Here is a 25,375-nt window from a genome sequence, read left to right as displayed (position 1 = left end):
TGTGTTTGGAGGGCGACTTGTTGTGTTTGTTTTAGTTTGTAGTAGATTGTGTGTTTGAGGGCGACTTGTTGGTTGTTTTAGTTTGTAGTAGTTTTTATATGTGTTTGAGGGCGACTTGTTGGTTGTTTTAGTTTGTATACTAGTTTGTGTGTTTTGAGGGTGACTTGTTGGTTTGTTTTTGCAGTTCTGTAGTAGTTTGTGTGTTTGAGGGCTACTTGTTCGGTTTGTTTATAGTTTGTAGCGTAGTTTGTGTGTTTGAGGACGACTTGATTAGGTTGTTTTTTAGTTTGTAATAGTGTTTGTAGTGTTTGTAGTTTATAGTTTGTAGGGTGCTACTTGTTGGTTGTTTTTAGTTTGTAGTAGTTTGTGTGTTTGAGAGAAGACTTGTTGGGTTGTTTTAGTTTGTAGTAGTTTGTGTGTTTGAGGGCGACTTGTAGTTGTGTTTATGTTTTGTAGTAGTTTAGTGTGTTTGAGGGCGACTTGTTGTTGTTTTTAGTTTGTACTAGTTTGTTGTGTTTAGGCCGACTTTAGGTTGTTTTATACAGCTTTTGAAATAGTTTTGTGTTATGAGGGCGACCTTGTTGTTGTTTTAGTTTGTACTAGTTTGTGTGTTTGAGGGCGACTTGTTGGTTTGTTTTTGTTTAGTAGTAGTTTGTGTGTTTGAGGGCACAGACTCACTTGTTGGCTTGTTTTAGTGGCTGTGTACAGAGTAAATCATAGTCTTTATATCACCATGGCTGTTGTTGTCCTCAGGTCACGGGTGACATCAGTCTCAGAGTAATGTGGAGAGTACATTCATCGTCTATCATCCACCATGGCTGTGAGAGGTCACAGTGTACAGAGAGTAAGTTACATTATAGGTCTACATATATTCACCTCATGGCTGTGTTTCACAGGTCAGGTCACAGTGGGCATGTGTTTCATTCAGGTCCCGGTGATCATCAGTCGAGAGTAAGTACAGTGTACATCATAGTCTATATCACCATGGCTGTGTTTCCTCAGGTCACAGTGATCATCAGTCGAGAGTAAGTACAGAGTACATCATTAGTCTATATCACCATGGCTGTGTTTCCTCAGGTCACAGTGATCATCAGTCGAGAGTAAGTACAGAGAGTACATTATAGTCTATATCACCATGGCTGTGTTTCCTCAGGTCACGGTGACATCAGTCGAGAGTAAGTACAGAGTACATCATAGTCTATATCACCATGGCTGTGTTTCCTCAGGTCACAGTGACATCAGTCGAGAGTAAGTACAGAGTACATCATCGTCTATATCACCATGGCTGTGTTTCCTCAGGTCACGGTGGACATCAGTCGAGAGTAAGTACAGAGTACATCATCGTCTATATCACCATGGCTGTGTTTCCTCAGGTCACAGTGACATCAGTCGAGAGTAAGTACAGAGTACATCATAGTCTCTATATATCACCATGGCTGTGTTTCCTCAGGTCACGGTGACATCAGTCGAGAGTAAGTACAGAGTACATCATAGTCTATATATATCACCATGGCTGTGTTTCCTCAGGTCACAGTGACATCAGTCGGAGTGCCAAGTACAGTTACATCTTAGTCTATATATGATCACACTTGGCTGTGTTTCCTCAGGTCACAGTGACATCAGTCGAGAGTAAGTACAGAGTACATCATAGTCTATATCACCATGGCTGTGTTTCCTCAGGTCACAGTGACATCAGTCGAGAGTAAGTACAGAGTACATCATAGTCTATATCACCATGGCTGTGTTTCCTCAGGTCACAGGTGACATCAGTCGAGAGTAAGTACAGAGTACATCATAGTCTATATCACCATGGCTGTGTTTCCTCAGGTCACAGTGACATCAGTCGAGAGTAAGTACAGAGACATCATCGTCTATATCATGGTGTGTTTCCACAGGTCACAGTGACATCAAGTCGAGAGTAAGTACAGAGTACATGGCTGTGTTTCCTCAGGTCACAGTGACATCAGTCGAGAGTAAGTACAGAGTACATCATAGTCTATATCACCATGGCTGTGTTTCCTCAGGTCACAGTGACATCAGTCGAGAGTAAGTACAGAGTACATCATAGTCTATATCCACCATGGCTGTGTTTCCTCAGGTCACGGTGACATCAGTCGAGAGTAAGTACAGAGTACATCATAGTCTATATCACCATGGCTGTGTTTCCTCAGGTCACAGTGACATCAGTCGAGAGTAAGTACAGAGTACATCATAGTCTATATCACCATGGCTGTGTTTCCTCAGGTCACGGTGACATCAGTCGAGAGTAAGTACAGAGTACATCATAGTCTATATCACCATGGCTGTGTTTCCTCAGGTCACAGTGACATCAGTCGAGAGTAAGTACAGAGTACATCATCAGTCTATATCACCATGGCTGTGTTTCCTCAGGTCACGGTGACATCAGTCGAGAGTAAGTACAGAGTACATCATCGTCTATATCACCATGGCTGTGTTTCCTCAGGTCACAGTGACATCAGTCGAGAGTAAGTACAGAGTACATCATAGTCTATATCACCATGGCTGTGTTTCCTCAGGTCACAGTGACATCAGTCGAGAGTAAGTACAGAGTACATCATAGTCTATATCACCATGGCTGTGTTTCCTCAGGTCACAGTGACATCAGTCGAGAGTAAGTACAGAGTACATCATAGTCTATATCACCATGGCTGTGTTTCCTCAGGACACGGTGACATCAGTCGAGAGTAAGTACAGAGTACATCATAGTCTATATCACCATGGCTGTGTTTCCTCAGGTCACAGTGACATCAGTCGAGAGTAAGTACAGAGTACATCATAGTCTATATCACCATGGCTGTGTTTCCTCAGGTCACGGCATCATCAGTCGAGAGTAAGTGGAGAGTACATCATCGTCTATATCACCATGGCTGTGTTTCCTCAGGTCACAGTGACATCAGTCGAGAGTAAGTACAGAGTACATCATAGTCTATATATATCACCATGGCTGTGTTTCCTCAGGTCACAGTGACATCAGTCGAGAGTAAGTACAGAGTACATCATAGTCTATATCACCATGGCTGTGTTTCCTCAGGTCACAGTGACATCAGTCGAGAGTAAGTACAGAGTACATCATAGTCTATATCACCATGGCTGTGTTTCCTCAGGTCACAGTGACATCAGTCGAGAGTAAGTACAGAGTACATCATAGTCTATATCACCATGGCTGTGTTTCCTCAGGTCACAGTGACATCAGTCGAGAGTAAGTACAGAGTACATCATAGTCTATATCACCATGGCTGTGTTTCCTCAGGTCACAGTGACATCAGTCGAGAGTAAGTACAGAGTACATCATCGTCTATATCACCATGGCTGTGTTTCCTCAGGTCACAGTGACATCAGTCGAGAGTAAGGTACAGAGTACATCATAGTCTATATCACCATGGCTGTGTTTCCACAGGTCACAGTGACATCAGTCGAGAGTAAGTACAGAGTACATCATCGTCTATATCACCATGGCTGTGTTTCCTCAGGTCACAGTGACATCAGTCGAGAGTAAGTACAGAGTACATCATAGTCTATATCACCATGGCTGTGTTTCCTCAGGTCACTATATCACCATGGCTGTGTTTCCTCAGGTCACAGTGACATCAGTCGAGAGTAAGTACAGAGTACATCATAGTCTATATCACCATGGCTGTGTTTCCTCAGGTCACGGTGACATCAGTCGAGAGTAAGTACAGAGTACATCATAGTCTATATCACCATGGCTGTGTTTCCTCAGGTCACAGTGACATCAGTCGAGAGTAAGTACAGAGTACATCATAGTCTATATCACCATGGCTGTGTTTCCTCAGGTCACGGTGACATCAGTCGAGAGTAAGTACAGAGTACATCATAGTCTATATCACCATGGCTGTGTTTCCTCAGGTCACAGTGACATCAGTCGAGAGTAAGTACAGAGTACATCATAGTCTATATCACCATGGCTGTGTTTCCTCAGGTCACAGTGACATCAGTCGAGAGTAAGTACAGAGTACATCATAGTCTATATCACCATGGCTGTGTTTCCTCAGGTCACAGTGACATCAGTCGAGAGTAAGTACAGAGTACATCATAGTCTATATCACCATGGCTGTGTTTCCTCAGGTCACGGTGACATCAGTCGAGAGTAAGTACAGAGTACATCATAGTCTATATCACCATGGCTGTGTTTCCTCAGGTCACAGTGACATCAGTCGAGAGTAAGTACAGAGTACATCATCGTCTATATCACCATGGCTGTGTTTCCTCAGGTCACAGTGACATCAGTCGAGAGTAAGTACAGAGTACATCATTTATAGTCTATATCACCATGGCTGTGTTTCCTCAGGTCACGGTGACATCAGTCGAGAGTAAGTACAGAGTACATCATAGTCTATATCACCATGGCTGTGTTTCCTCAGGTCACAGTGACATCAGTCGAGAGTAAGTACAGAGTACATCATCGTCTATATATATCACCATGGCTGTGTTTTCCTCAGGTCACAGTGACATCAGTCGAGAGTAAGTACAGAGTACATCATAGTCTATATCACCATGGCTGTGTTTCCTCAGGTCACAGTGACATCAGTCGAGAGTAAGTACAGAGTACATCATAGTCTATATCACCATGGCTGTGTTTCCTCAGGTCACGTGACACGAGGTAAGTGAGACATCAGTCTAGAGTAAGTCAGAGTACAATAGAGAGTACATCATAGTCTATATCACCATGGCTGTGTTTCCTCAGGTCACAGTGACATCAGTCGAGAGTAAGTACAGAGTACATCATAGTCTATATCACCATGGCTGTGTTTCCTCAGGTCACGGTGACATCAGTCGAGAGTAAGTACAGAGTACATCATAGTCTATATCACCATGGCTGTGTTTCCTCAGGTCACAGTGACATCAGTCGAGAGTAAGTACAGAGTACATCATAGTCTATATCACCATGGCTGTGTTTCCTCAGGTCACAGTGACATCAGTCGAGAGTAAGTACAGAGTACATCATAGTCTATATCACCATGGCTGTGTTTCCTCAGGTCACAGTGACATCAGTCGAGAGTAAGTACAGAGTACATCATAGTCTATATCACCATGGCTGTGTTTCCTCAGGTCACAGTGACATCAGTCGAGAGTAAGTACAGAGTACATCATAGTCTATATCACCATGGCTGTGTTTCCTCAGGTCACAGTGACATCAGTCGAGAGTAAGTACAGAGTACATCATAGTCTATATCACCATGGCTGTGTTTCCTCAGGTCACAGTGACATCAGTCGAGAGTAAGTACAGAGTACATCATAGTCTATATCACCATGGCTGTGTTTCCTCAGGTCACAGTGACATCAGTCGAGAGTAAGTACAGAGTACATCATCATAGTCTATATCACCATGGCTGTGTTTCCTCAGGTCACGGTGACATCAGTCGAGAGTAAGTACAGAGTACATCATAGTCTATATCACCATGGCTGTGTTTCCTCAGGTCACAGTGACATCAGTCGAGAGTAAGTACAGAGTACATCATAGTCTATATCACCATGGCTGTGTTTCCTCAGGTCACGGCATCATCAGTCGGTGACATCAGTCGAGAGTAAGTACAGAGTACATCATAGTCTATATCACCATGGCTGTGTTTCCTCAGGTCACAGTGACATCAGTCGAGAGTAAGTACAGAGTACATCATCGTCTATATCACCATGGCTGTGTTTCCTCAGGTCACGGAGTGACATCAGTCGAGAGTAAGTACAGAGTACATCATAGTCTATATCACCATGGCTGTGTTTCCTCAGGTCACAGTGACATCAGTCGAGAGTAAGTACAGAGTACATCATAGTCTATATCACCATGGCTGTGTTTCCTCAGGTCACAGTGACATCAGTCGAGAGTAAGTACAGAGTACATCATAGTCTATATATATCACCATGGCTGTGTTTCCTCAGGTCACAGTGACATCAGTCGAGAGTAAGTACAGAGTACATCATAGTCTATATCACCATGGCTGTGTTTCCTCAGGTCACGGTGACATCAGTCGAGAGTAAGTACAGAGTACATCATAGTCTATATCACCATGGCTGTGTTTCCTCAGGTCACAGTGACATCAGTCGAGAGTAAGTGGAGAGTACATCATAGTCTATATCACCATGGCTGTGTTTCCTCAGGTCACGGTGACATCAGTCGAGAGTAAGTACAGAGTACATCATAGTCTATATCACCATGGCTGTGTTTCCTCAGGTCACAGTGACATCAGTCGAGAGTAAGTACAGAGTACATCATAGTCTATATCACCATGGCTGTGTTTCCTCAGGTCACAGTGACATCAGTCGAGAGTAAGTACAGAGTACATCATAGTCTATATCACCATGGCTGTGTTTCCTCAGGTCACAGTGACATCAGTCGAGAGTAAGTACAGAGTACATCATAGTCTATATCACCATGGCTGTGTTTCCTCAGGTCACAGTGACATCAGTCGAGAGTAAGTACAGAGTACATCATAGTCTATATCACCATGGCTGTGTTTCCTCAGGTCACAGTGACATCAGTCGAGAGTAAGTACAGAGTACATCATAGTCTATATCACCATGGCTGTGTTTCCTCAGGTCACAGTGACATCAGTCGAGAGTAAGTACAGAGTACATCATAGTCTATATCACCATGGCTGTGTTTCCTCAGGTCACGGTGACATCAGTCGAGAGTAAGTACAGAGTACATCATAGTCTATATCACCATGGCTGTGTTTCCTCAGGTCACAGTGACATCAGTCGAGAGTAAGTACAGAGTACATCATCGTCTATATCACCATGGCTGTGTTTCCTCAGGTCACAGTGACATCAGTCGAGAGTAAGTACAGAGTACATCATAGTCTATATCACCATGGCTGTGTTTCCTCAGGTCACGGTGACATCAGTCGAGAGTAAGTACAGAGTACATCATAGTCTATATCACCATGGCTGTGTTTCCTCAGGTCACGGTGACATCAGTCGAGAGTAAGTACAGAGTACATCATAGTCTATATCACCATGGCTGTGTTTCCTCAGGTCACGGTGACATCAGTCGAGAGTAAGTACAGAGTACATCATAGTCTATATCACCATGGCTGTGTTTCCTCAGGTCACAGTGACATCAGTCGAGAGTAAGTACAGAGTACATCATAGTCTATATCACCATGGCTGTGTTTCCTCAGGTCACAGTGACATCAGTCGAGAGTAAGTACAGAGTACATCATCGTCTATATCACCATGGCTGTGTTTCCTCAGGTCACAGTGACATCAGTCGAGAGTAAGTACAGAGTACATCATAGTCTATATCACCATGGCTGTGTTTCCTCAGGTCACAGTGACATCAGTCGAGAGTAAGTACAGAGTACATCATAGTCTATATCACCATGGCTGTGTTTCCTCAGGTCACAGTGACATCAGTCGAGAGTAAGTACAGAGTACATCATAGTCTATATCACCATGGCTGTGTTTCCTCAGGTCACAGTGACATCAGTCGAGAGTAAGTACAGAGTACATCATAGTCTATATCACCATGGCTGTGTTTCCTCAGGTCACAGTGACATCAGTCGAGAGTAAGTACAGAGTACATCATAGTCTATATCACCATGGCTGTGTTTCCTCAGGTCACAGTGACATCAGTCGAGAGTAAGTACAGAGTACATCATAGTCTATATCACCATGGCTGTGTTTCCTCAGGTCACAGTGACATCAGTCGAGAGTAAGTACAGAGTACATCATAGTCTATATCACCATGGCTGTGTTTCCTCAGGTCACAGTGACATCAGTCGAGAGTAAGTACAGAGTACATCATAGTCTATATCACCATGGCTGTGTTTCCTCAGGTCACAGTGACATCAGTCGAGAGTAAGTACAGAGTACATCATAGTCTATATCACCATGGCTGTGTTTCCTCAGGTCACAGTGACATCAGTCGAGAGTAAGTACAGAGTACATCATAGTCTATATCACCATGGCTGTGTTTCCTCAGGTCACGGTGACATCAGTCGAGAGTAAGTACAGAGTACATCATAGTCTATATCACCATGGCTGTGTTTCCTCAGGTCACAGTGACATCAGTCGAGAGTAAGTACAGAGTACATCATAGTCTATATCACCATGGCTGTGTTTCCTCAGGTCACAGTGACATCAGTCGAGAGTAAGTACAGAGTACATCATAGTCTATATCACCATGGCTGTGTTTCCTCAGGTCACAGTGACATCAGTCGAGAGTAAGTACAGAGTACATCATAGTCTATATCACCATGGCTGTGTTTCCTCAGGTCACGGTGACATCAGTCGAGAGTAAGTACAGAGTACATCATAGTCTATATCACCATGGCTGTGTTTCCTCAGGTCACAGTGACATCAGTCGAGAGTAAGTACAGAGTACATCATAGTCTATATCACCATGGCTGTGTTTCCTCAGGTCACAGTGACATCAGTCGAGAGTAAGTACAGAGTACATCATCGTCTATATCACCATGGCTGTGTTTCCTCAGGTCACAGTGACATCAGTCGAGAGTAAGTACAGAGTACATCATAGTCTATATCACCATGGCTGTGTTTCCTCAGGTCACAGTGACATCAGTCGAGAGTAAGTACAGAGTACATCATAGTCTATATCACCATGGCTGTGTTTCCTCAGGTCACAGTGACATCAGTCGAGAGTAAGTACAGAGTACATCATAGTCTATATCACCATGGCTGTGTTTCCTCAGGTCACAGTGACATCAGTCGAGAGTAAGTACAGAGTACATCATAGTCTATATCACCATGGCTGGTTTCCTAGGTCACCATGGCTGTGTTTTCCTCAGGTCACAGTGACATCAGTCGAGAGTAAGTACAGAGTACATCATAGTCTATATCACCATGGCTGTGTTTCCTCAGGTCACAGTGACATCAGTCGAGAGTAAGTACAGAGTACATCATAGTCTATATCACCATGGCTGTGTTTCCTCAGGTCACAGTGACATCAGTCGAGAGTAAGTAAGTACAGAGTACATCATAGTCTATATCACCATGGCTGTGTTTCCTCAGGTCACAGTGACATCAGTCGAGAGTAAGTACAGAGTACATCATAGTCTATATCACCATGGCTGTGTTTCCTCAGGTCACAGTGACATCAGTCGAGAGTAAGTACAGAGTACATCATCGTCTATATCACCATGGCTGTGTTTCCTCAGGTCACAGTGACATCAGTCGAGAGTAAGTACAGAGTACATCATAGTCTATATCACCATGGCTGTGTTTCCTCAGGTCACGGTGACATCAGTCGAGAGTAAGTACAGAGTACATCATAGTCTATATCACCATGGCTGTGTTTCCTCAGGTCACAGTGACATCAGTCACATCAGTCGAGAGTAAGTACAGAGTACATCATAGTCTATATCACCATGGCTGTGTTTCCTCAGGTCACAGTGACATCAGTCGAGAGTAAGTAAGTACAGAGTACATCATAGTCTATATCACCATGGCTGTGTTTCCTCAGGTCACAGTGACATCAGTCGAGAGTAAGTACAGAGTACATCATAGTCTATATCACCATGGCTGTGTTTCCTCAGGTCACAGTGACATCAGTCGAGAGTAAGTACAGAGTACATCATAGTCTATATCACCATGGCTGTGTTTCCTCAGGTCACAGTGACATCAGTCGAGAGTAAGTACAGAGTACATCATAGTCTATATCACCATGGCTGTGTTTCCTCAGGTCACAGTGACATCAGTCGAGAGTAAGTACAGAGTACATCATAGTCTATATCACCATGGCTGTGTTTCCTCAGGTCACAGTGACATCAGTCGAGAGTAAGTACAGAGTACATCATCGTCTATATCACCATGGCTGTGTTTCCTCAGGTCACAGTGACATCAGTCGAGAGTAAGTACAGAGTACATCATAGTCTATATCACCATGGCTGTGTTTCCTCAGGTCACAGTGACATCAGTCGAGAGTAAGTACAGAGTACATCATAGTCTATATCACCATGGCTGTGTTTCCTCAGGTCACAGTGACATCAGTCGAGAGTAAGTACAGAGTACATCATAGTCTATATCACCATGGCTGTGTTTCCTCAGGTCACAGTGACATCAGTCGAGAGTAAGTACAGAGTACATCATAGTCTATATCACCATGGCTGTGTTTCCTCAGGTCACGGTGACATCAGTCGAGAGTAAGTACAGAGTACATCATAGTCTATATCACCATGGCTGTGTTTCCTCAGGTCACAGTGACATCAGTCGAGAGTAAGTACAGAGTACATCATAGTCTATATCACCATGGCTGTGTTTCCTCAGGTCACAGTGACATCAGTCGAGAGTAAGTACAGAGTACATCATAGTCTATATCACCATGGCTGTGTTTCCTCAGGTCACAGTGACATCAGTCGAGAGTAAGTACAGAGTACATCATAGTCTATATCACCATGGCTGTGTTTCCTCAGGTCACAGTGACATCAGTCGAGAGTAAGTACAGAGTACATCATAGTCTATATCACCATGGCTGTGTTTCCTCAGGTCACAGTGACATCAGTCGAGAGTAAGTACAGAGTACATCATAGTCTATATCACCATGGCTGTGTTTCCTCAGGTCACAGTGACATCAGTCGAGAGTAAGTACAGAGTACATCATAGTCTATATCACCATGGCTGTGTTTCCTCAGGTCACAGTGACATCAGTCGAGAGTAAGTACAGAGTACATCATAGTCTATATCACCATGGCTGTGTTTCCTCAGGTCACAGGTGACATCAGTCGAGAGTAAGTACAGAGTACATCATAGTCTATATCACCATGGCTGTGTTTCCTCAGGTCACAGTGACATCAGTCGAGAGTAAGTACAGAGTACATCATAGTCTATATCACCATGGCTGTGTTTCCTCAGGTCACAGTGACATCAGTCGAGAGTAAGTACAGAGTACATCATAGTCTATATCACCATGGCTGTGTTTCCTCAGGTCACAGTGACATCAGTCGAGAGTAAGTACAGAGTACATCATAGTCTATATCACCATGGCTGTGTTTCCTCAGGTCACAGTGACATCAGTCGAGAGTAAGTACAGAGTACATCATAGTCTATATCCACCATGGCTGTGTTTCCTCAGGTCACGGCATCATCAGTCGAGAGTAAGTACAGAGTACATCATAGTCTATATCACCATGGCTGTGTTTCCTCAGGTCACAGTGACATCAGTCGAGAGTAAGTACAGAGTACATCATAGTCTATATCACCATGGCTGTGTTTCCTCAGGTCACAGTGACATCAGTCGAGAGTAAGTACAGAGTACATCATAGTCTATATCACCATGGCTGTGTTTCCTCAGGTCACAGTGACATCAGTCGAGAGTAAGTACAGAGTACATCATAGTCTATATCACCATGGCTGTGTTTCCTCAGGTCACAGTGACATCAGTCGAGAGTAAGTACAGAGTACATCATAGTCTATATCACCATGGCTGTGTTTCCTCAGGTCACGGTGACATCAGTCGAGAGTAAGTACAGAGTACATCATAGTCTATATCACCATGGCTGTGTTTCCTCAGGTCACAGTGACATCAGTCGAGAGTAAGTACAGAGTACATCATAGTCTATATCACCATGGCTGTGTTTCCTCAGGTCACGGTGACATCAGTCGAGAGTAAGTACAGAGTACATCATAGTCTATATCACCATGGCTGTGTTTCCTCAGGTCACAGTGACATCAGTCGAGAGTAAGTACAGAGTACATCATAGTCTATATCACCATGGCTGTGTTTCCTCAGGTCACAGTGACATCAGTCGAGAGTAAGTACAGAGTACATCATAGTCTATATCACCATGGCTGTGTTTCCTCAGGTCACAGTGACATCAGTCGAGAGTAAGTACAGAGTACATCATAGTCTATATCACCATGGCTGTGTTTCCTCAGGTCACAGGTGACATCAGTCGAGAGTAAGTACAGAGTACATCATAGTCTATATCACCATGGCTGTGTTTCCTCAGGTCACAGTGACATCAGTCGAGAGTAAGTACAGAGTACATCATAGTCTATATCACCATGGCTGTGTTTCCTCAGGTCACAGTGACATCAGTCGAGAGTAAGTACAGAGTACATCATCGTCTATATCACCATGGCTGTGTTTCCTCAGGTCACAGTGACATCAGTCGAGAGTAAGTACAGAGTACATCATAGTCTATATCACCATGGCTGTGTTTCCTCAGGTCACAGTGACATCAGTCGAGAGTAAGTACAGAGTACATCATAGTCTATATCACCATGGCTGTGTTTCCTCAGGTCACAGTGACATCAGTCGAGAGTAAGTACAGAGTACATCATAGTCTATATCACCATGGCTGTGTTTCCTCAGGTCACAGTGACATCAGTCGAGAGTAAGTACAGAGTACATCATAGTCTATATCACCATGGCTGTGTTTCCTCAGGTCACAGTGACATCAGTCGAGAGTAAGTACAGAGTACAGTGTACATCATGTCTATATCACCATGGCTGTGTTTCCTCAGGTCACAGTGACATCAGTCGAGAGTAACAGAGTACAGGTACAGAGTCCATCATAGTCTATATCACCATGGCTGTGTTTCCTCAGGTCACAGTGACATCAGTCGAGAGTAAGTACAGAGTACATCATAGTCTATATCACCATGGCTGTGTTTCCTCAGGTCACGGTGACATCAGTCGAGAGTAAGTACAGAGTACATCATAGTCTATATCACCATGGCTGTGTTTCCTCAGGTCACGGTGACATCAGTCGAGAGCAAGTACAGAGGTCATGCATGCCTTCTGTAATTACCATTTGATGGACCCTGGGAAATTAAGCTGTTTTCTGTTTGTGAACAAGATGACTAGAGTCTAGAATATTAGAATCGGATTATTAGGTATTGAATATTTTCTTCCAACTACATTCAATTTCATGACACAATTATTATTTTGATTTAGAATTTTAGCAAAAAAAGTATAAGAAGAAAGCTGTGGAGTTTTGACAGGGGAGATAACCAATTTTTTTTTGGGAGGTGAAAAAGGGAGATAAACAGCTTTGCCAGAGGAGATAATAATAATTTATAAGAAAAGGTGGAGCACAACCTGCTAACCAAACTATATATATTATTTGTCTTAACTTTGTGTTTTTCAGCTAAGAAGATGCATTACCTGTATCTGGTTCTGAAGTTCATCATACTTGCTACAATAATAACCCTGTTCTACCTCTCAGAGGTCAGTAATGGTTGTTGGTTATCCTGTACATAAAATAATCATTATCTCTACTGCCACAATCCTAAAATGAGCTTATTGTCACTTTATGAATCCATGCAAAATAAACTTATTATTATTGCTTGCTATGGTGCAAAAAATAAGCTCTTAAACCGTTTTTACACATGTGATTTAAGAACACACAATAATCATTATATTATTTTTACTCTATGAAATAATCTTTTTTTTTTTTTTTTAGGTATGTGTCCTCACTTCGATTTTAAACTTAATTCTGAGATTAAAGATGTTCATAATTGTATTCGTCAGACAGAGCTTATGATACAATTTCAGATTTTCAAAATTCTATTCCTCAAACATAAATGTCTGAACAAAATATTTGATATAATTATTTATATTTCACTGTTATGACAGGTGTTCTTTGAGAAAGTCTTCCTTACCCAGCCTCTTAAGGCACTTTTTGTTACCTCGGATGATTCTATACATGAGTGGAGATTTAGGTGGAAGCTTGACAGATATGTAAGTTTGAATTCCATCGGGAGTAACTTGGGGGTGTATACTGGATTCAAGTTGTACATCTGTACGTAATGCAGTTTTAGCAGGAGTAATGGATATTAATGTTAGAAGTAAAATTATCTGTCGGATAGAAGTTACAGCTATCAGACATTACTATTATTATAACACCATTGACAAAAGGTGAAGTGAAAAAGGGACTGCTTATCTTTAAATATGTTTCAGTTAAATATTAATACAGTATAACTTGTCTAAACCAAACCCTGTATAAACTAGAAACTTGTCTATACCAATTAATTTGTTTGGTACCAGCAAATTTCTAAATAAATTATAGTACCCAAAACCTGCATAATACGGAACCTGTCTACTCTAAAAACCAGAACTGTCTAGGTAATGTTACTATACCTTTCTTTGTAAAATTAACTTGGGTAAACCGGCAGCAATGTTTTCACAACATTGGACTGATCATGAGGCGCCTAAGGGGATTTACCTATACCGGTATACTAAGGGCTAGATAGTGACAACTTTTCACTTTTCATTCGACGGTTTTGTTCATGTACATTGTATTTGTGAATACTTTTCACGGTATATTCTAACAATAAAACATACACATAACTTCTGAGAGTTCATTTGAATGTAGCACACACAGAGAAATGGATCGTACATGTACACCTCAGAAAACGAAGGATGGAATTCTGTGTTCTACCATGTACATATGTGAGAATAAATGTTTGTGCTGTACTAAAAATAAATTCTTCTGATGATTTCCATGTGAACGTATTGTGATAAGGTTCTATCCTCTATAAACCGGACACCTGTATAAACCGAACAAAAAGACTGGTCCCATTAAAATCCGGTATAGATAAGTTATACTGTATATGTTTAGTAATAAAGAAGTTTACGCCACATGGTGCCGTGTGTAAGAAAGTTTACAATCTAATTACAGAGTGTGTTATTTGGAATGCTGTTTGCCTTCGCCTACCAGATGCTCATAAAATTTAGAATCATCAACGATACGACGGAGGAGTCGTTGGTGTCCAAGGGCTTTAGTTACTGTCTGATGGTGCTGGGCTTTATTGGACTAGGGGTAAGTGTATAGATATGGAGAGAAAACTCAATATTTACTCACGTGTAGTTACCTTGTTTAGCTCTGTGTCCGTCTGCAGCCACAGACTAATCTGGAGAGGGATTCAGTCATATGACCCATACTTTAGCCCTAAGTCATGTGACAGAATCAGGCTGGCTAAGGTGGTGACGTCTCCCGTCCTGGTTTAGTGTAGGTCTGGACGCCGAGATGTAGATTGCCACTTTCACTCTTCCTCGAAACCAACGAGGATCTCTGTCTAGATCTCTGGATCATGTGTGCTCCCATCCTCGATATTCCAGGGGTCCCGATCACTTACGATCTCTACACCCCTGGACTATCTCATAGTAAAACTGGAAGGCAACAGTAGAGAACAGGTATTTTAGTCCTTTGTCCTTATCTACAGAGCTACACGTGATGGTTTAAATGTTTTTTCTTTCGCTGAGCTGCACACAATTTTGATGTATGAGCATAGTTTCAGGGGTGTGAGATCGTGAAACATTTGTCCTTATTTACGACCAGGCTACACTGGAGTAAACACTTCTGATGGATACAGAGCTGTTCTCCTATCAGTTCTGAAGCGAATGTCTGCGGTGTGTGTTACTGAATATCATTGTAGTGATTTTACTGTCAGCAAATTTGCGAGATTTGATACATGTTATCTTTAACAGAGCACACTCTGAACAGTTGCTTTATACCCCTATATCACATATGTTAGCTTGCCAATTCTGTACACTACGACCTGACTTACTGAAGTCTAAGGGTTTTTTTTCTCTTCGGAGCCAACAAGCACACTGTTAATGGGTCTTAGCCATTTCAGTGCTAGGTATTGAACCACATCCTTGATAATCCAGGGCGTTCTAAACACTTCTGATCAATAATTACCCAGAGACTACACTGTCATAACATTTGTTTGTTAGCTGAGGTAACAGAACTACACTAGTAATAACATGTTGTTATTTTACAGAGTAGCTGCACTGTGTTAACATTGTTGTTATTTTACAGACTTACAACACTGTGATTGAACATGTTTGTTATTTGACAGAGCTAGAACTCTGTATAACATTGATGTAGTCTTTACAGAAGGCTATCTTATGGATAACATTTGTTGTGGGTTTACAGATCTTACACCTGTGAGTCTGCCTTCAGTTGTTATTTTAACAGAGCTAATCCTGTGATATAGGAGATCATAAGTTGTTATGGGACAGAGCTGGACAGTTGATAACAGGTGTTGTTACCATACAGATCTCACTTTGATAACATTGGTGTTATTTTATAGAGCTAATAGACTGTGAACCATATATATATTTGCGTTGCTATTATGTTGGAGCACACTACAACTGTGATAGACATTGTTGTTTATTTTTACATAAGACTACACTGTGAAAATGATATAATTATTTCAACAGCGCTACACTGAAATAACATTTGTTGTTTATTTTACAGAGCTACCACAGTGAAACAGTTGTTGTTATTTTACAGAGCTACACTGTGAAACCAGCTAATAATTATTTATTGAGCTACACTGTGAATAACCTTTGTTATAATTAAGTTGTTTCTTACTGTGATAACATTTTTTTTGTGTATTTTACAACTACCTGTGATAACATTGGTCACAAAATTTATTTACAGAGCTTACACTGTGATAACATTTTGTTTGTTATTTTTACAGAGCTCCACTGTGATAAATATTTGTATATATTTGTTTGTTATTTTACAGAGCTACACCATAACATGTGATTTGTACAGATCTACATTAACATTTGTTGTTATTTTACAAGTGCTACACATAACAATGTGATAACAGAGCTATATATATTTGTTTGTTATTTTACAGAGCTATACTGTGATAACATTTGTTGTTATTTTACAGAGCTACACTGTGATAACATTTGTTGTTATTTTACAGAGCTACACTGTGATAACATTTGTTGTTATTTTACAGAGCTACACTGTGATAACATTTGTTGTTATTTTACAGAGCTACACTGTGATAACATTTGTTGTTATTTTACAGAGCTACACTGTGATAACATTTGTTGTTATTTTACAGAGCTACACTGTGATAACATTTTGTATATTTGTTTGTTAATTTAACAGAGAGCTTGATACACTGTGATACAAGCTATTTTGTTGTTATTTTACACTGGGATAACCATAAATATATTTGTTGTTATTTTACAGAGCTACACTGTCTGATAACATTACGTTGTTATTTTACAGAGCTATAACTGCTGTGATAAGACATTTGGTATGTTAATTTTTACAGAGATACTCTTACTGTGATAACATTTGTTGTTATTTTACAGAGAGCTACACTGTGATAACATATTGTATTGTTTATTTTACAGAGCTACACTGTGATAACATATATATATATTTGTTGTTATTCTTACAGAGCTAACATTTGTTGTTATTTTACAGAGCTAGCACTGCTGTGATAACACAGAGATACACTGTGATAACATTTGTTGTTATTTTACAGAGCTACACTGTGATAACATTTGTTGTTATTTTACAGAGCTACAACTGTGACTGTGATACACTTGTGATAACATTTGTTGTTATTTTACAGAGCTACACACTGTGATAACATTGTTGTTGTTAGAGAGCTTTTACAGAGCTACACTGTGATAACACTGTTGTTTATGTTACAGAGCTACACTACAACTGTGATAACATTTGTTGTTATTTTACAGAGCTACAACTGTGATAACATTTGTTGTTATTTTACAGAGCTACACTGGTGATAACATTTGTTGTTATTTTACAGAGCTACACTGTGATAAGCCTTTGTTGTTATTTTACAGAGCTACACACTGTTAATATACATTTGTTGTTATTTTTACAGAGCTACACTGTGATAACATTTGTTGTTATTTTACAGAGCTACACTGTGATAACATTTGTTGTTATTTTACAGAGCTACACTGTGATAACATTTGTTTGTTATTTTACAGAGCTACACTGTGATAACATATATATGTTTGTTTGTTATTTTAAAACAGAGCAACACTACACTGTGATAACTTTAGTTGTTATTTAACAGAGCTACACTGTGATAACATTTGTTTATTTTATACAGAGCTACAACACTGTGATAACATTTGTTAGTTATTTTTACATGAGCTACACTGTGATAACATTTGTTGTTATTTTAACTGAGCTACACCTGTGATAACATTTGTTTTATTTTGTTATTACAGAGCTACACTGTGATAACATTTGTTGTTATTTTACAGAGCTACACTGTGATAACATTTGTTGTTATTTTACAGAGCTACACTGTGATAACATTTGTTGTTATTTTACAGAGCTACACTGTGATAACATTTGTTGTTATTTTACAGAGCTACACTGTGATAACTTTTGTTGTTATTTTAACAGAGCTACAACCTGTGATAACATTTGTTTTGTTATTTTACAAGAAGCTAACATTACACAGTGATAACATTTGTTGTTATTTACAGAGCTATCACTGTGAATACATAACATTTGTTGTTTATTTTACAGAGCTACACTGTGAGAACATTTTTAATTAAAAAAATTGTTATTTATTTGTTGAGCTACACGTGATAACATATATATAATTTTGTTATTTTACAGAGCTACACTGTGATAACATTTGTTGTTATTTTACAGAGCTACACTGTGATAACATTTGTTGTTATTTTACAGAGCTACACTGTGATAACATTTGTTGTTATTTTACAGAGCTACAGACTTGATAACATGTGATATACATTTTATTTTTTTTTTGTTGTTATTTTACAGAGCTACACTGTGATAACATTTGTTGTTATTTTACAGAGCTACACTGTGATAACATAAACATTTGTTGTTATTTTACAGAGCTACACTGTGATAACATTTGTTGTTATTTTACAGAGCTACACTGTGATAACATTTGTTGTTATTTTACAGAGCTACACTGTGATAACATTTGTTTGTTATTTTACACTGAGCTAACACTGTGATAACATTTGTTATTTTACAGAGCTACACTGTGATAAATTTGTTGTTATTTTACAGAGCTACACTGTGATAACATTTGTTTTTATTTTACAGAGCTACACTGTGATAACATTTTGTTATTTTTACACTGAGAGCATTTGTTTTATTTTACTGACTGTGATAACATTTGTTGTTATTTTACAGAGCTACAACTGTGATAAACATTCGTTGTTATTATACAGAGCTATCACTGTGATAACATTTGTTGTTATTTTACTGAGCTACACTGTGATAACATTTGTTGTTATTTTACAGAGCTACACTGTGATAACATTTGTTGTTATTTTACAGAGCTACACTGTGATAACATTTGTTGTTATTTTACAGAGCTACACTGTGATAACATTTGTTGTTATTTTACAGAGCTACACTGTGATAACATTTGTTGTTATTTTACTGAGCTACACTGTGATAACATTTGTTGTTATTTTACTGAGCTACACTGTGATAACATTTGTTGTTATTTTACAGAGCTATACTGCCTTCGCCTTCGTCTGTAAGAACAAGCGGGAATGTAACGACTACCATTCCTACATTGTATTCATTCCTGTGAGTATAATATGTTTTTTTTGTGTTGTATTATGAGGTAGACATTCTCTGATCAATTATTGATCAATCTTGTATCCAAGTTTAAGTCCTATTCGAGATATACCATATCTTTCCGGTGTATAAGCCGCACCTTTTTAAGAGCCTTATACTCCTGAGTGGGCTTACACTTTTAAAGATGCTCCACCACTGACTAATGGTGTTTTTTCACTATTAAAAACAGGATCAGACGATTTTGTATTTTTTCTTCAGTTACAAAAGTTACTTACTTTACACCAATATCACCATTGAAAAGTTTGAGCTTCTAATTTTACTTCAAGTTAAAATAATGAAAAATAATTAATTGCATCCCGAAAAAATTCCGTGACACTATATCCTATATGGAATGAAGTACTGATTGTGCATGCACCAAAGGCAAATGAAATTATTGTATAACATTTTTTTTGTGTTAATTAAGGCATATATACACGATTAAACACCAATTATTGTGTCAAATGATTAACATCATTTATGCTCTGTCGGCGGTGAGCATCTTTAACATGTAGGTATTATGTTTACAATAAAAAAAATTTTGGCTTACATGAATTCACTATTATTTTTTTAATTTTTTTTTCAATTAATAATAATTAAACTTTATTTACTGGGGATTGAGCATGCTTAGCCAACGACTAATCTACCGCATGGTCCTCTAATTAAGTCAAAACATATAATATTGGTTTAGTTAAAAGTACATAACATATGGAACATAATAAATATAAAGAATGACAAATTTATATCACAGTAGCTTAATTTGCAAAAATTATAACAGGATGCATAAAATTTCATGCATAAAATGGCATAATGCCTAATAGAGATACATGCTAATATAGCACAAATATTAAATTTTTTATTACATGATCCTTCTATGCATATGGTTACCCTTTCTTCTGCCATGTAATACATGTATGTTTGTATGAAATGATTGAAGTGATATTCCTGTGTTTAACGATGTAACATTGTTGTAGATTATCTCCTATATAACCGTACGGAATGTGCCAGGCTGGCTGAGGACAAGATACAGCTCCTTCTTTGCTTGGTTTGGAAAGATTTCCCTCGAGGTAAGAACTGTTTGAGGTCGAAATGATGAAATTATAGATATGAGATATTAAATGCAAAATGTGGGGCATTTCAGACAAACATTAATATCATTTGTATTGAAAGAAAACTGATTTTTGAAATGTACATACGTATAATCCGTAGTATAAACAGTCATAGTTTAGTAGTACATGTAATCATTTTTGAGCTAATTTCATATTGGTTTTTGTAGCAATAATTGTGAATGTGCGTATTCAGCATTGTGCCTTTTCTTTAAAATCAGTTTTGTGCTCAAATTATAATAGATATGTTTTAAAAGTAAATACCTTCAGTTTTGTGAGTCAAAAAATGTAACATAGTTCGTGATTTCTAACGATTAGCAAAATTTAAACATAATCTTTTGGCTTAATAGAATAATAGATTTAACCCATGTACGTACATAAACAGGTGTAATATTAAAATGCAGTTATTAATAATATATAGATAATGAAATATCTAAAGAGGAAATACTCTTTTGTCAGCATTAAAGACTGTGTGTATTCTCTTTTCAGTTGTTCATCGCCCAGTACCACATCTGGCTGGCGGCGGACACGAATGGAGTGTTAGCCCTGATCCCCAGTTACCCTGTACTTAATGTGATCATAACCTCCTTCATTTTTATCTGTGTCAGTCACGAAATCTCCAAGGTAACCAACACACTAGCAAAATACTTCGTACCCAACGAGTGGAAACCTTTACTTCGTAACATTATCATCTTCATGTTGATCCTACTTCCTGTCGCCATCACGCACGGCGTGCTCATGTTTTAGTTCTAGTTAATGTCTCAATACGTTGTGTTTAGTTATTTGATTGGATACCTGTTGAATTTGTTTATGAACTTCTGGATATCTGTAAATATATGGTTGTGTTAACGTGAAAATGCTTTAAATATGATGGTCATGAATTAATGTAGATGATAAATGACCAGTTGTCATATAGTTACCATGTAAATGGGGCAGGTTCCCTGAATACATATTTATTCTGTATTTACATATTTAACAAAAAGATACTGTCCTAACAGGTAGATATAGATTATGACGTCATGCATATGCGAGTATAACGTCATACGTATCAGAAAAAACGATGCAAGTTTCACTCACATAAGATTGACGTCGCAATGGAAATCTACCCGCAGGGGAGATAACTGAAATATGCAAAGATGGAATAATGATTTAGAAAATATTTAGTAAGGATATAGTTATAGAGTTTTAAAGCGGAATGATAGAAGGTGCTCAGAGGGTAGTGTTTATTTCTAACTTTATTATTTATGATGCACATCAACATCTCATCACTAGATTCCTAACGATCTATAAAACAGAGTTTTTTTAGGTATGTCAACTTTTTTTGTATAATCATCAACCCTTTTAATTTATATTTTTGTTTGGTTTGTCAAATAATTAATTGATTTTGGTTCTGTTAAATGGTGTTCTATAAGACTTAATGTTGTGCCCAAGTTATATGTCCTAGACATCATAATTCCGTAACTAAAATTACATCAAATTTTTTTGTGTTGCTCTTGGTCCTTTCCATTTTGAAAGAATTTCATGGCTATGCTTTCATCAGAATTTTTATCTTATTGAAATCTGCTACCTCTAAAACATAGTTTTTGGGTTGTAAAGTCTTCATTTAAATGTTTACGAAAAAAAGGATTTTCTAATAATTCCTCTAGTAATATATAGTTTGAGCAGAGTAAATAATTTCCAAATCTAGTATCTATTAAATATATTTACTCAAAATGAAATGTTTTTGTCTATGCTGTCATTTGAAGAAAGTGCTGTGTAAAAAAATGTGGTATCTGCAACTTATACAATGTAGTTAATAGGTTTTTAATTAAAATATAGTGTGGTACTTTGCTTTTACTTTCATTTTCCATATATGTATTATATACATGTATCCTAGTAATATATATGTATAATTGATGATATTGATCTTTGGTGAATATTATATTTTAAGTTGAATATATGTTATATAATTAGGAAAAATTAATCTATTTAACTCTATATATACATGTAAATATATAACACATTATATGAGGTATCTTAGTTTAATAGTTTTAATTTAATATGTTAATTAGTTGCTTTTATTTATTTTGTGTTTTGTGATATTTATAAACTGTCAATGCTTAATTAAGATACCTGATTCTATGGCTTCAACAGAAAGATATATTTTGTGTACTTGATACATGCAGCTGGCTTTTTATTGTGGGACAAAATCTATATTTTCACTGAAAAACTCTATCAAATCTTCATGAATGGAACATTATGAGATTTGCTAAAAGATTACTTTCCATACTTTCTCCTCCATAAAAAGTGAAAAAAGAAAAAAAAAAAAAAAATTAAACACCATATTTCATTTTGGCAGATCAAATGTTTGCAATCATGTCGATTATATGTAAAAAAGTCTGTGCATTTAGTGTATTGATCTGTTATTTGATAGCCGATTTAATCTGTGTTGTTGCTGATACAGAAATAGCCATGATACAAAGTTCTAGTATTTTGAATGAAATAGTAAAAATGCTATGGATGATTTGTGGATGCTGTTTCTACCAATAAACTACAGACACGGATGTATCAAATAGAAGGGTTTGTTTAGGTAAATACTAACTAACTCTGTAATAAGCTAATGAGGATATAATTATACCTCCCGCATTAAACTTAGGGGAGGAGGTACTGGAATCGGGTTATCCGTCTGTCCGACCCTTCATCTCTCTGTCTGTAAACACAACTTTGTCCGGTGAACTCCTCCTAAACTCCTTTACAGGTTTTGATAAAATTTGGTACGCAGAACCCTGACATAAAGGGGAGTTGAGTAAACTATATAGGGTTCTGCAATGTCCCCTATAAATGGACTTAATTTGTGCAGCGGGGATATTGGTAGTCCACTTTGGCAATAATTCTAGTTAATATTTATTAAAGAATTGACAAGTAAGTAAATGAAGTTTCTAATCAATGAAATATGAATGTTAATATTGTTGTTTCGACTTGCTTATGTTATTATTTATATATTACACAGTTACCTCCCCTTGTACAATTTGTAGGTAGGTATCGATTGTGACGTCATTATTTTGTGAGCGAAATTAACATCGTTTTCCCTTAAAAGTATGACATTATACTTGCAAACACACGGCGTCGCAATCAATACATACTCATAAGGGCAGATAACTCGGTAATATGCAAAAGAGAATATATATTCATTTTAATAGAGAGAGTGAGAAGATTACTGTAAAAAGATCAGACACAATATTGTTATGTAAATGAAAGTTCCCATTAATTGTGTGGTAGGTATGTATAGTAAAAGTTTAACGGGAGTTTGAATCTCAAGACTTCAGCATTAACTGTATGATCCTATTTTATTAGATCATTCTCGCATATATAATCTTAATCGAAGGACGAGCTTGGTATTCATTGTCTGTAGAAATCATAAGAAGTAACGTAAAATAATAGATATAAACGTTGACAGAATATATCAACAATTATCGTAATAGAGACTGTATGTAGTGTATGTATAATTGATATCTATATTGGTGTTGACTATCGCTGGCACATTTAAAACGTTGGACATTAACACCAATAGTGGGTAATTGTAGTTTTATTGTGGTTTTTCTTTCATTTATTCAATATAATAAGTACTGTTGTTTGTAAAATCATTAATTATTTGGGGATTACTAATGAAACCATATTAATGTTAGTAATTGTTTGGGGATTACTAAATAAACCCATCCTCGGTAACCCAGGCGATGTATACACTAAAGTTAATAAGTGTAGCGTAGTGTAGTGCGATCACCTGTGGGTCTCCGACGATGAAATAAACCATATTAACCAACAGTTTGAGATTTGTGAATGAAGTTTGACTGATGTACATATTTTTTCTTGAATTTTTGTTAAATATGTTAAAGGTGAACTATTAAATATTAGAACCATTGGTCTCTTTACAATGCAGATACATTTGTATACTTGTTTAATTTCAGGAGGAAAAGTTTTTCTATTCCCTCTTTGAGAAAAGTTTGGGCATTTGTTTAACTCGCATTAATACGTGATTTATTATACTTATCATTTGTTTCATTTCATTCTTAGATAATTAAGATGCTCGACTTCTGACGATTCATTCTTGGATCATTAAGATGCTCGACCTCTGACGATTCATTCTTAGATAATTAAGATGCTCGACCTCCGACGATTCATTCTTGGATAATTAAGATGCTCGACTTCTGACGATTCATTCTTGGATAATTAAGATGCTCGACCTCTGACGATTCATTCTTAGATAATTAAGATGCTCGACCTCTGACGATTCATTCTTGGATAATTAAAATGCTCGACCTCTGACGATTCATTCTTAGATAATTAAGATGCTCGACTTCTGACGATTCATTCTTGGATAATTAAGATGCTCGACCTCTGACGATTCATTCTTGGATAATTAAGATGCTCGACTTCTGACGATTCATTCTTGGATAATTAAGATGCTGAATGCTCGATAATAAGACTCTGACGATTCATTCTTAGATAATTAAGATGCTCGACCTCTGACGATTCATTCTAAATATAAGATGCTCGACTTCTGACGATAATTCTTAGATAATTAAGATGCTCGACTTCTGACGATTCATTCTTAGATAATTAAGATGCTCGACCTCTGACGATTCATTCTTAGATAATTAAGATGCTCGACTTCTGACGATTCATTCTTGGATAATTAAGATGCTCGACCTCTGACGATTCATTCTTAGATAATTAAGATGCTCGACTTCTGACGATTCATTCTTAGATAATTAAGATGCTCGACCTCTGACGATTCATTCTTGGATAATTAAGATGCTCGACTTCTGACGATTCATTCTTGGATAATTAAGATGCTCGACCTCTGACGATTCATTCTTAGATAATTAAGATGCTCGACCTCTGACGATTCATTCTTAAATAATTAAGATGCTCGACTTCTGA

General features: G+C 38.1%; 1 protein-coding gene and 1 long non-coding RNA gene across 2 annotated transcripts; both read left to right on the top strand.

Annotated features, from left to right (window-relative positions):
- The first annotated feature begins 1,115 nt into the window (after window positions 1-1,115).
- LOC138311033 (uncharacterized) lies at window positions 1,116-3,077 on the top strand. Its single transcript, XR_011206515.1, has 3 exons — window positions 1,116-1,299; window positions 1,374-1,527; window positions 2,684-3,077. It is a non-coding gene; the product is annotated as an uncharacterized lncRNA (long non-coding RNA).
- Window positions 3,078-5,567: 2,490 nt separating this feature from the next.
- Window positions 5,568-22,770, top strand: LOC138311030 (N-acetylneuraminate (7)9-O-acetyltransferase-like). Its single transcript, XM_069252456.1, has 8 exons — window positions 5,568-5,691; window positions 11,069-11,090; window positions 13,089-13,168; window positions 13,577-13,681; window positions 14,622-14,762; window positions 19,245-19,322; window positions 20,324-20,416; window positions 20,945-22,770. The coding sequence occupies exons 1-8, from the start codon at window positions 5,674-5,676 to the stop codon at window positions 21,200-21,202; spliced, it is 795 nt and encodes a 264-aa protein (XP_069108557.1). The 5' UTR covers window positions 5,568-5,673; the 3' UTR covers window positions 21,203-22,770.
- The last annotated feature ends 2,605 nt before the right edge of the window (window positions 22,771-25,375 follow it).

Source organism: Argopecten irradians, chromosome 16, assembly GCF_041381155.1.
Source record: "Argopecten irradians isolate NY chromosome 16, Ai_NY, whole genome shotgun sequence".
NCBI lineage: Eukaryota > Metazoa > Mollusca > Bivalvia > Pectinida > Pectinidae > Argopecten > Argopecten irradians.
This window is presented reverse-complemented; position numbering and strand designations above follow the sequence as displayed.

What these genes read in the sequence shown, in the direction of transcription:
- LOC138311030 (XM_069252456.1), top strand. An exon ending in GGTGGAAGCTTGACAGATAT is followed by an intron (nt 13,682 to 14,621) that starts GTAAGTTTGAAT and finishes ATCTAATTACAG; the next exon opens with AGTGTGTTATTTGGAATGCT. An exon ending in CCTACATTGTATTCATTCCT is followed by an intron (nt 19,323 to 20,323) that starts GTGAGTATAATA and finishes ACATTGTTGTAG; the next exon opens with ATTATCTCCTATATAACCGT.